The 13367-nt window shown below is 39.6% G+C and overlaps 1 protein-coding gene across 1 annotated transcript; it reads left to right on the forward strand.

Moving 5' to 3' along the window:
* The first annotated feature begins 3581 nt into the window (after positions 1-3581).
* LOC124138616 lies at positions 3582-7944 on the forward strand. The gene is made up of 4 exons (XM_046505351.2): positions 3582-3672; positions 4582-4806; positions 6055-6273; positions 7343-7944. Exons 1-4 carry the CDS (start codon positions 3594-3596, stop codon positions 7579-7581), a joined length of 762 nt encoding a protein of 253 aa, XP_046361307.1. The 5' UTR covers positions 3582-3593; the 3' UTR covers positions 7582-7944.
* The last annotated feature ends 5423 nt before the right edge of the window (positions 7945-13367 follow it).

Below are 13367 nucleotides of genomic sequence, written 5' to 3' on the forward strand. Positions count from 1 at the left end.
CCATATACCAAATTGGCAAAATCGAATATTTTTTTTTTAATTCATAGCGATTATGACTCTCATTTATGTTTCAATCATCTTTGAATATCCAACTTACATTGGATCTAGATATGATGTAATTATGATAAATGTGTACGAAATAGACAGATTGTGAAGATCTAAACAAGCGATTTCATTATGTCCATCTACGTCTCATACAAAAAGCAACTTCGATCAATAGCTTACAAAACCTGATTTCAATAAACAAACTTTCCCACAAAATAGCACTAATAATGTTTTATGAGTCCAAAGCGTTCATTTCGTGGAAACGTCTATTTCATACATTGTCACAGGTTATTATCATTTTATATATTGAATGTATGAAATAGACGTTTCCACGAAATGAACGCTTTGGACTCACAAAAAATGCTAAATTAAAATTTAGCAAATAGGTCAGTTGACTAACAGCTAGAATTGTCTTATACGTTTTGAACTTCATGCAACTGCGTTCACCAACACAAATGACAGGACTTATGATGCCTGCATCTAAATACAAATATAAAGACAAATATACTCACTTAGTTAAAACGGGTTACCTTTAGAAAACATGAATCATGTGTTACACATAACATACCTATGAACGCTTTACATTATACATAAATAACATTGTCATAAGCAAACACATACATCATAAATACATACCCACTCACTCACTCATTCTCAAATGAAACATTTAGGAAAGGTGAAGATGTACAGTGTTACATTTCTCTTGGAACTTACTGACCTAGTTAAAACATTTACAAGGCTCCAATTATATGACAATATGTAATGACCTATCTAAATGTGTATTAAGACTGTGTATCACAACAAATGATTACACAAATAGATGCATGTACATTATAACAATACGTATAGAAACATCACTTACCTGTCAGAACGTTCTCAGTTGAAAATACAACACAAAGCAGATATTTGTTATCAGCATGGTCAAGGTGTAGTGGCTGGTCTGCCGGTTAAATTTAATGCTGGGTGTTAGTATTTTAAACAAGGCCCATCAGGCTTAAGGTGTATTAAACAATGGACCGAGCCAAGCTACATCCCCTACCCTACCCCACAACCAGTTGAAGTAAAATAAAACTCCACGCCATTCAGGTTTATGTAATTTAATTCAACACAATAAAAGGTTAAAACAACATTTCATTACAAAACATTATATGTATGCAAATATCTAAAATACAGAATATACACATATATACAACACTGCCACAGTATAACAGTTAAAATTAGAATAATATCGTGCTGTTGTAAACTAATTACTACAAGGAAACCTCTCCACCACAGGTTATATTCTATTATGCTGTCGATGACAATTAACAGTGAAAACGTCTCCTTTCCGCTATGAATATGGCAAAGGACATCCTTCAAGAAACCGGTTTGTATTATATATGGTTATCACAAACTGTACCAAATACATTATGGGTAAAAGAATAAGTTATGCTCGTCCTACTGGACCAGTTTATACAATATTTGAGGATGTCTATTAGAACTTATTCGAAAGCGGATACTTATTTTCTATCTATAGATGATCTCATTGAGAACGCCTACAAAAATAATCAGAACTGACCCGCTCTTAGGTCTTAATCCTACCAAGATGACCAGCAAAAAAGCTCTCAAGAGCCATACTGATATCATCTTTACATTCTCTTGGAACCACAACCTGCTTTGTATCGCTATCGTTTATCTCAGACTGAAGATGCGTTATCATTAGAACACCTCGATGAACATAAAATTCCCAACATTTCTGATCACCTGAAGACACCTTATCACCCTCAACGATTCGTCTTCCTTCTGAGCCCTACACAAAGACTCCTGATTCCAATTGACCCGGATAACACCTGACGTATCCCTGTCACTAGCCTGCCCTGTCACATTTGGCGTGGCTACCTCCTCCTGAACGACTGCTACATCTAGACCTAGTAATGACGCACTCCGCGAAAATGTCTGGATTATCTGGACTAGCCACTATCGGAAACTGCCTAACGACTAACGACTGACTGCATCCACCTGAACGACACTTATCTGTTACGTCGTTGTCTAACAAGACATCTACACCTGAGATTGGCATTACGTCCGTGACGCCTACAATGACTTAACCAGTAAGTATGCTTGGAATCTAGACATATTTTGTGTAGCGGTACAGAAACACAGCCCTTACCTATGCCACTTGATTGCAAAATCACTTGTACCTGAGCTACTCAAATTGGGAACTGCCGAGGTGAGCATAAGCGATTGCCAAGCTCCCGTGTCCCGATACACTGACACCAAGCTTGACTGATTCTTACTGAACACATCTGACACAACACCACTATGCACATATTAACCATAGCGACCAAATATATATATATATACCACATACCCTGCACGTTGAAAGTGGAAAGGACGGAATACAGCTTCGACGTTCATACAATGTTTCATACTCCAGTGAACTCGCACAAAATGAAAGTAAATTCATTACCACAGGTCATGCACATGGTTAGTGGAATTGACGGGATATAAATACTAGTATATCACAACAGGGTACGTGGATAGTGGAATGGACGGGGTACATATACCACGAACCATGTACGTGGATAGTGGAATGGACGGGAAACAGCTCCGACGTTTATGCAATGTTTGACGCTCAGTGTGGGAAGGTTCATACTACGATGAACTCCAAGGGAAATTCAATTCATAATTATGTTATACAAGTACAATTACTGTTTCTTTCATGTCAGATAAAAACTTTCATTGTAAACAGTTTGTATTTCGAACAACGATAATAACATACACATTCATCTTGTTACTCTATCCATTTGCTCATAAAGTCAATCACTGGATTGTCTGGTCCAGACTCGATTATTTACAGACCGCCGTCATATAGCTGGATTATTGCTGAGTGCTGCGTTAAACAACAAATAAACAAACCAACAAACTATCCATTTGCAGGTGGCCCGTGAAGATACGGGGTAAACCGTAAATTAGCCATCTCATCATATAAAAATATATTTTGTTCAATATTTGTCAATATTCAGGTTATCACATCAACTATTGTCACCTGCAAATGTTATTTGGTTGGTTTAACGCCGAACTCAGCAATATTCCAGCTATAAGACGGCGGTCTGTAAATTAATCGAGTCTGGACCAGACAATCCAGTGATTAATATCATGAGCATCCATCCACGCATTTGGGATCGATGACATGCATCAACCAAGTCAGCACGCCTGACCACCCGTTCCCATAAGTCGCCTCTTACGACCAGCATAGTAGCCTTCGACGGCAAGCATGGGTTGCTGAAGACGTAACCTGCCCCGGATCTTCACGGGTCACGCGTAGATACCTAAGGATTATACGACAAAGCCCTTGCTAGGAATAATCCATACAAACTCTCCATATTTTGAACATGTCGCGATGGTTACAAACAAATCTATTAATTCCATTAGACAATGGACAGTATAGCATACACAAGCCTCTGACAGTGCACCAACCTTTTGTAAACAAAATAAATCAATTCCTTTGCTATATCTACATGTAAATCAAACCGTCTCGTCACTCCGGCGTTATGTTGCTCTGTGGCATGGGGAACACTCGGTCATTTCCGGATATACTTGGGAAAATAGTGTTTTTGTTTCTCATATGTATGGAACCGTCCTCAGGTATGGAGACACACACACACACATATAATGTATGTATGTATGTATGTATGTATGTATGTATGTATGTATGTATGTATGTATATAATGTATGTATGTATGTATGTATGTATGTATGTATGTATGTATGTATGTATGTATGTATGTATGAATGATGTATGTATGCTTTATGCTGTATGTATGTATGTATGTATGTATGTATGTATGTATGTATGATGTATGTATGTATGTATGATGTATGTATGTATGTATGTATATATGTATGTATATGTATGTCATACGACTCTTGCTCAGAAGTTGTTTGATCAAGGTTACAACATTCAAGGCCCCAGTAAAGCTTTCAATAAAGGTTTATGGTCGACATGAGGAGGACATTTTCAAATATATTACAACAATGACGTCCGATGCAATTCCCTATTCTACGATATGTTTCCGTGTTGTATTTGTTTCGATGAACAATTGACTTGCTTTTGCATGTGTTTGTGACGAGTGCCTTTTTGTGAACACCTGGTGCCATCACTATTTGATTGTGATTCATAAACACATGCTCATGATATATTCAGAGTCGTACAATCGACACTGCTTTTGTCAGAGATTTCTTATGTTCACTGATTGATCTCATGAGCATCGATCCACGCAATTGCGATCGATGACATGCATCAAACAAGTCAGCGAGCCTAACCACCCGATCCCTTTAGTCGCCAATCACAAGCATAGTCGCCTCTTGGAAATGTTACTTGTCGCTTTTATATAAAAGTCTTTTCTCACCCTCTTACAATTTGTATAGTGTTTAATTCACAACGAATTGAATAGTTGTTTGAGTGAGTCATCCCTTGAATCTCACTTACTCCGTCCCCTGCAACTATATTATTAATGGCAGCTACTATACAACCATATGTTGTTTGATTGCAGGGTCAACAAATCTTGCACTCCTCCGTCCGGCAACGCAGAGTACCCCATCGAGTCCCACGGGACCGGACAAAGCCGTGGATGGGTTGAACATCACAGTCATGGATGTTTCTAATAACTTGTTCTGTACCTTCGTGGAGACATTCAGTCTTTCAGGATGGTGGCAAGTGGACCTCCTGGTGACGGTCAGAGTAGGCAGTGTCCGGATCACTCCTGCCCAATATCCACGTGAGTACTACTGTTGCAAGACGGTTGTTCTTTCATATCTAGTTACTTACTGGTTTTCTCTCATGAGATATTCGTCTCAGGATTGCTGCTGATGTTACTTTATCCTGTACAAACTTTGCACTGGGTCTACCTGTAATATTCTGCAGGGATGAAGAATAATCAACTTCCCACCTGAGGGTGTAACAAATTGCATTTATAAGACTGGTTTGAAAAGCCAGACAGTGCTAGATTTTGTTATGCGTTCACAAACAGCAAATGTTGCCTCTTTCAGTTGTACACCTATAAAAAGGACTGCGATGAGAACATTTTAATCGGACAGCTTTGCCTAAACGGTGTGCTATCCAAATACTGTATGTACAACATAATGGAATATCGAATGGATGTGCATACTTATGTGAAACGGTACACATGCGATACAAAATGAACTTGATTTACCTACATGCCAAGTTCAGTGAAGAAAAACATAATGCTGTTAAGTATTTCTAAAACTTCCAAATCATTCAAAGGTCCGAGTTCACCACTATACTGATCTGAGTAGCAAGAAATATTCCACGGTTGTGGAGTTCTGCTCCGGAAACGGAAAACGAACGGAGGACAGACGGAAGGACGGTGGAAAAATACATCCTTTAATGGTTGAAATAATTGTCAATTGTTGTTTACTGATTACGGAGTACTTTGTACAGGCTCACCCCTAACCTTCAAGTGATACTTGGGGCGGTCGGGTAGCCTAGTGGTTTAAGCGTTCGCTCGTCACGCCGAAGCCCCGGGTTCGATTCCCGACATGGGTACAATATGTGAAGCCCATTTCTGGTGTCCCCCGCCGTGATATTGCTGGAATATTGCTAAAAGCGGCGTAAAACAATACTCAATCACTCAAGTGATACTTGATGGTATGAAAGTATTTTCTGTACAAAATAACTTTTAATGTACCTACTTTTCTGAGGTCGTTAAGAGTAATGTAACTTTGGCTAACAAGACTGATGATGATATCAAAGAACAGAGAAATCCACCCTTGGATACAAAACTGCGAAGTGTATTTATGTGCGGGTCGGGTCGAAGAGGATTACATGTTTGTCTTCATCATCTTTCTTAAAATGTTCACTCCGGGCAGATGATCCGCAAATCCTCGTTGCTCATTCGTTATTCACTAATTATTATTATTGTTGAATTATTATTATTGTTTTTTATTGTTGTTGTTGTTGTTGTGATGTAATAGATAGCCCTAAACCATTAACGACCTTCTCACAGATGGATTACCAAAGGACTTTCAACTGGTCGTATACCCCGATCCACAGTGTCCACAAAGTCCAAAACTTTGCTTTGAGTATATTGGAATATTCTCTAACGGAGTGGCGGAAACCATCTACTGTTCGACGCCTGTGAGAGGGCGCTATGTTCGCTTCATTCAGAACGATCCAATGTTCTTATGTGAGGTCGAGGTGTATGAATTGGAAACAGAACTTAAAGGTAATCATGGTGTAATACAGACATACAATGTGAATTTTCTACTTCAGTGACATACGTCCCGGTAAAAACATCTAATTTTCATTTGAACTGATTCACATGTGCAACTGATTTTAGGCACATCGCATTTGGCACATTCATGAAAATGTAGCCGTTATGTGTAATTAGACACGGGTGATTCTCTACAGAGTTACGTCCATTAACGATGCCAGGATATGATGACCGTAGGTTTGAATCTGAAATTCGACCCGTTACAAATAATTGAGCTGTTAGTACCATAACTTTCACCAAGCCTTATTGGCGTTAAGCCTTCCGCCACTTGTGGCTATGCCCTACATTTAATTTGTTTGGCGGTGGAACAATTAGTATATCAAGACGTTTCCTTGGGGCAAAGTGGACGGTTTAATTCGTAAGCTTTTACAAATAATGAGTTAGAATATTGTGCTTATCGGGGAACGCTTTTTCGTGTCATTATCCTAAATTGATATACAGCAACGTCGGCTTTAAAACTCTCATAGACGACAGCTTATGTACAGCTGATAAGGTTGGTTGGTTGGTTGGTTATTCAGGTTATCACATCAACTATTGTCACCTGCAAATGTTATTTGGTTTGTTTGTTGGTTGGTTGAACGCCGCACTCAGCAATATTCCAGCTATATGACGGCGGTCTGTAAATAATCGAGTCTGGACCAAACAATCCAGTGATTGATATCATGAGCATCGATCCACGCAATTGGGATCGATGACATGCATCAACCAAGTCAGCGAGCCTGACCACCCGATCCCGTTAGTTGCCTCTTACGACAAGCATAGTCACCTTTTACGGCAAGCATGGGTTGCTGAAGACCTATATATTCTACCCCGGAATCTTCACGGGCCACAGCTGATAAGGAGTTACTAAAGTTCACCCAATGCATTGTAAGGTGACACATTGTTTTCATGAAATGGCATTTTCTACATCAACAAAACAGAGTCATGGGACGAATATTACTAATACCCATTACATTTATTAACATTACACTTGCATATATTGTGCTTGATCATGATAGACTATATCACATCGTATTTCCAGGTGCCATATTTGAGCAGATACCGGAAAAGAAGTTCGATCTAACAGGGCCTGTTGAGATGAAGACCAGGTCCGCCATGGACTGTGCACGATACTGCTTGGAACATGGTTACTGTCCTGCCTTTAATTTTAGAAGTGACTCCCGAATATGCGAGATCTCGGCTAACGGAAACAGCAGTGGGCTGACAGCGGGAAACCCCGTATGGGATGCCTATGAACAGGATCTGTGCTTGGACAACTAACATTCTAAATACAACGTGAAACTTGTCAACGTGATTATCTCCTATACTCTGATCTTCACATGCAGCTTTAACAGCTCCTTACTCCCTGGCACTTTTCAGTGAATATTTCGTGACATGCTAACCTGATGGAATCCGAGAGTGCTATCACTATTTTCCCTTATGATGCTCTATGGGACCTCTCTCGGCGGGACTTATTTATTTTCTGGCGTTGACATTTGAATTTACATAAATTACTCATGGAGAACACCATTGGAACATCTAACATTGCCAATGTTCCGCCAAGAATGTCGTCACAGATACTGGCATGTCATTCAGGTCATTTAATCAACACTGTACTGTTTGATGATGTTCATTAAATAAAATTTCCAGACCATCCTGTTTCAAAAGAATGGTAATGCATGGTGTACCTCAGTTTCCTGGGTCTCTTTATCGTTTACGGGTATTTCCCTTTAATAAAAGTTGGAGTGGTCGAGATGAATAAGGGGCACGGGTGGCCCAGTCGTCTAAGGCTAAGGCGCCGCGATTCGCTGTGCAGAGTTCCGTCCCTTGGGCACGCCAGAAACCTATGATTGTGCGTTCGAATCCCGGTTCGCCCCGATTATGTTTCTAGGTTTGTCAGCACCATACCCGTGCTCGTGGGTTTCACCAAGGTGGTAAACGTCCGAGACCTGCATCACTTCGGGCTTTCCTCCCACATTAAGCTGACACGCCTTGATATAACTGGAATACTGTTAAAAGCGCCGTTAAACCCAACTCTCTCTAATCACTTTTTGATAGTCTCTCTTGAACACATTCTTTTGACAAAGTCGGAATCGTATATGGGCTCTGCTTTCAGTCGACATTATTATGTTTACTGAAAGAGTTTTGTCGCTTTCTTTACAGCCAACGTGTTTACGTTGGGACGTTAGAGAGTTACAAATGGATGGAATTATTGCCAGTCAGTTACGAAATCGATCTCAGATTACAAAGCTCCCGATGAATATATTTCTTCACCAATGCGTGTACACATGTCAAGAAAGCCTGTCACATAATATAATACAATACTGAACTTGTTTTATTTAGGGGTTTCGCAATGATGTTCTAAGATTACAACCTTTTTTAGGTCGTACTGACTGATTCGCAGAGACTTTCGATAATCAGTACTTACGTGTCTTCTCAATTCGGGAACGATTTATGCATCTTAAACTTGTCCTGACATCAGTGAATATAGTTGAACAGCAAACATTGATTTGTTCTTTAATTAATCTAGTACAGTCTAAGAGTGTGTATCATAACACACTTTGAACCTTTCTATCTTTGTGTTTTTATCTGTGTTTAGTGTGCCCGCGGTGATTCCCGATTGTGCACAAGAACACATATCTCCTCTGTGTGTGTATCCGGTGACATAATGTACGTTGTTAGCGTAGACATCACTGAAATTTCAGAAATCCATCTTCAGTAACATTGGTATTCGGGGGGTCTTTTCATATCAACATTAACTAACAAACAATGCAGACGCAATTAACTCCGGTTGAATATGGATTGCTTGTAAACATCAAGAAACATACAAATGTGTACGTTCGATATACCATTCACAAATGAGATGCCCATTACTGAACATAATGATCTTGTTTGAAGAACCTTGCATGTAGACGCAGTGAAATAGTCATTGAATGACATCTACATGTATGCAGACAACAGCTCCTTAGTGCGAAACTGGCATAAAGTCTGAAAATATATATTCACAATTATTGGAATGCATGAAATAGTTATTAACGGACATGAGGACAGCGGCTCCTTAGTGTGTAACTGGCATAAAGACTGAAAATATATAGTCACAATAACTGGAATGCATGAAATAGTTATAAACGGACATGAGGACAACGGCTCCTCAGTTTGTAACTGGTATAAAGCCAATCAAAATGTTTATCACAATACCTAGCGGGCATCACACCAACATTCACATCTGTACATTTGAGTGAGTGAGTGAGTGAGTGAGTTGGGTTTAACGCCGCTTTTAACAGTATTCCAGTTATATCACGGCGTGTCAGCTTAATGTGGGAGGAAAGCTCGAAGTGATGCAGGTCTCAGACGTTTACCACTTCGGTGAAACCCACGAGCACGGGTATGGTGCTGACAAACCTAGAAACATAATCGGGGCGAACCGGGATTCGAACCCACAACCATAGGTTTCTGGCGTGCCCAAGGGACGCAACTCTGCACAGCGAATCGCGGCGCCTTAGACGACTTGGCCACCCGTGCCCCCGTACATTTGAGAACCAATATAGTACACTACAGACCAGAAGTTGATTCCCCTTACATGCACGGTCTGTGGAAAAGACACGTGTGTGCTCGACGTATTTGCACAAGGGTTAAGCAACTGTAGAACGCAACGCGTAACCAACGGGAATGGCAGGCGTGTAGCACAGAATAGTGATAGGGAATCAAGCTCCCAAGTACAGTCAACTTCCTCGCACACAACGCTAAGCGCTTATTGAATAATATAGTTCTTTCTCTCACACAGCATTAGTGGATAATAAAGCCATATTAGAGAATTTACAACAACTTCATCACACACAGAGCCGAATGCTTATTGGACGTTTTACTACAATTTTCTCTCACACAGCGCTGAACTCTTATTGAATAATATACAACATATTCCATACACCAAGCGCAAACCGCTTATTGGACAATTTTCGAAAAAATTCTCACACACAGCGCTGAACGCTTATTGAATAAATTCAAACTTCCTCACACACTTTGCTGAACATTTAAGGAGTAATGTACAACAGCTTCCATACACACTGCGCTAACCGCTTTTTGGATAATTATAACTGCAGAGGCATTCTACGTTGGAACATGTGTAATATAGAAGCGGCTAGGGGTCAACAGAATAAAGTATGTCCGATGTGATTCCCTCTTTTGACTTTTACCAGGTGTTCCCGAGAACAATTGACTTGTCTTTGCGCGTCTTCGTGACGGTTTCCATCTCCTGGTTTCATCCCTGTAAGATAGTGATTTATAAACACATGTTCGTGACATAATCAAAATCTTACAATCGACTCTGCTTTAGGCAGAGATTTCTTATGAATATGTAAAGGGTTTTGTCGCTTTTACTGATTTGACGATATATTTAGCAACAGTTTTAGTATTCTTTAACAAGAGTCAACAGAAGATGACAAATCCCCCGGCGCCGACACAATCGCAAGAACAAATCATCTGACTGTTATTTGAGTATAGTAATAGTATACAAGAGTTATTTTGCTATACAATGGAATTGTGATTTGGAACGTTATATTTCTATTTCAGGCATACACCAACATGAACAGAGTCAAGGTCAAACTTGTTGCCATGAAAAGGAAAAATAATAATACTAAAAATCCCTAAATAGCAAAAGCCACCAGTTCTTTGTGTGTGCAGTTTCATGAACGAATACCTATTTGTGTTAGAAATATGGTCCTGACAAACACCCCACGCACTATCAACAGAAACAAAGTCAAACTTTTTGCCATGTAAACTTAAAATCCCTATATAGCAGAAGACACCAGGTGACAACCTGGTCTTGGTGTGTGCAAAGTTGCATGAAAGAATACCTATTGATTTTAGAGACAAACACACCCATATGAACAGTGTCAAAGTCAAACAGGAAAACATATGTTTACATTAATGTACCAAATCTGGATGAAAAATCTTGAATATTTATTTTAGTTTTGCCCCGGAAAATACCTCCTTTTCAGCTTAACCCAACTTGTTACCATAAAAGAAGGGCAACAATTTTGAAAACTTCCAAAATAGCAAAAGGCACCACTTCAGCCGATGGTTAATACATATAGAAAAGTTTGATGAAAAATCGTTCTGGATTTGAAGTTTTCCTGCATTATATGCCGGATAATAAATATACATTACCACAACATTGTCGTCATAATGTATAATGTAATAGTATTCATGACACTATTAACATCGTCATTTGTCCGTATATGGGAATTGGACGAAACGAACGACGCATAATAAGTCGTATACTTCCCCCAACCTCTACATGTTACGAGGATAATTTTGTATTTTCAAAATCGTACCCTTCTTCTTACTTTAGTGGGATCAACGCCCTATCCCGACCCCAGGGCACATTAGCGTACATTTGTCCGTATATGGGAATTGGACGAAACGAACGACGCATAATAAGTCGTATACTTCCCCCAACCTCTACATGTTACGAGGATAATTTTGTATTTTCAAAATCGTACCCTTCTTTTTACTTTAGTGGGATCAACTAAAACGTACAGAAACGAAGCTGCAACGATAAATGTCAATTGAGGGTACAAACAATAAAAAAACCTTTTAACACTTATATAACATCGATATCAAGTAATTTCTGAAAATGACAACAGATCAAGAGGGTGGCCTGTTTCATAGCTTTCTTAAAAATATGCAATAGTGGAAACAACAGTTTGGCAATTAAGTTACAATTGATCCCAAAGATTCCCCGAAAAGAGTTTCAGAAATGGTGGCAAGATACTTTATAACGTGACCCATTTCTGTACTGACAACATTATTCCGTTAACGTAAAGGAGTAAATTTACCGTTAACCGGGGATAATTGGTCCTGACCTGTATGTATTCACTAATGTCGTGATATAAAAAGACAGCGAGACAAACGTTTGTATATTGAGCTAAAACAAATCAATCGTCAAAGTAATTACATATGTACAAATCACTTGAATCTTTGTCAAGACTGCATTAGAAGTCTTCCGGTATGCATTAATTTTTTCAATGGAAACAGGATGGCCTATTTATATACATACGGTTCAAGATACAACCCCCATTAACCCATAGCGTTTTCTTCAATTCCCTTTCTATATTCAATATTGGTTTCTCCATCAACTATTGAGTGGAAATGAAAAACATTAGATATGAGGACATCTTTCTTCAGCATGTCATTTACTGGTCCAATAAATATCGGATTGACCACTCGAAAAATCCTTTCATTACGGGCTGCAAAATCCGTTTGCTTTAAAATCGTACAAATGAAATGCCCAAAATTCGTCTTAAATGGCATGAAAGTTTGACATGAATGAAATAAACCAAGGACTGGTCAGGTCGAATACAGTGTACTGTGTCGGAGTGGGGTATTCATGTTAAACTGCGGCATGGCATTCGACCGGGCTTGTAAAGGCAGCCATTCCCCTCCTCCTCCACCACACACACACACACACACACACACACACACACACACCCGCCCACATCCACACCAGTAAAGCAACAGAAAAGGTGGAAGTATGCAGCCTTGTCTAAGCCGACTTCTGTTGTACATATGCCAGTCATTACACATAAACGCACACACATAGACTTATTCGTACTTTTTCAGGACCTCCTCCGTTGTCACGTGGTAGAGCGTCCACCGGTGGACAACAGGTCGGGGGTTAGATCCCCGGCAGCGTCATACCAAAAGACTTTAATTGATGGTACTTGTTGTTACCCTGCAAGGGCTTATCGGCTCGGAGTCAGAATACTGTGTCTGACTGGGGTATTCCTGCAGCATGGTATCTCAGTGGGCTGGCACCATAAAATCTGCATTAGTCCAGACTAGTACAAACAGCCTCACACATGCAAGCCCGTAGCTATATGAGTGCAATAATCTTGAACGCGACGTTAAACCCCATTTCACATCACATCAATTTTTATGTGTCAATTTACTCGTTTACTTTCTTTTAGCGTATTCTGTCTGACGCCTTACTTCTCATTTTAATCATATCCATTCGAAACCAATGCAACCTTTCGTGTTCTTGTCCACACAATCGGCTTCTACATACA

This window comes from Haliotis rufescens, unplaced genomic scaffold (genome assembly GCF_023055435.1).
Source record: "Haliotis rufescens isolate VD_foot unplaced genomic scaffold, xgHalRufe1.0.p SCAF_17, whole genome shotgun sequence".
NCBI classification, from domain to species: domain Eukaryota; kingdom Metazoa; phylum Mollusca; class Gastropoda; order Lepetellida; family Haliotidae; genus Haliotis; species Haliotis rufescens.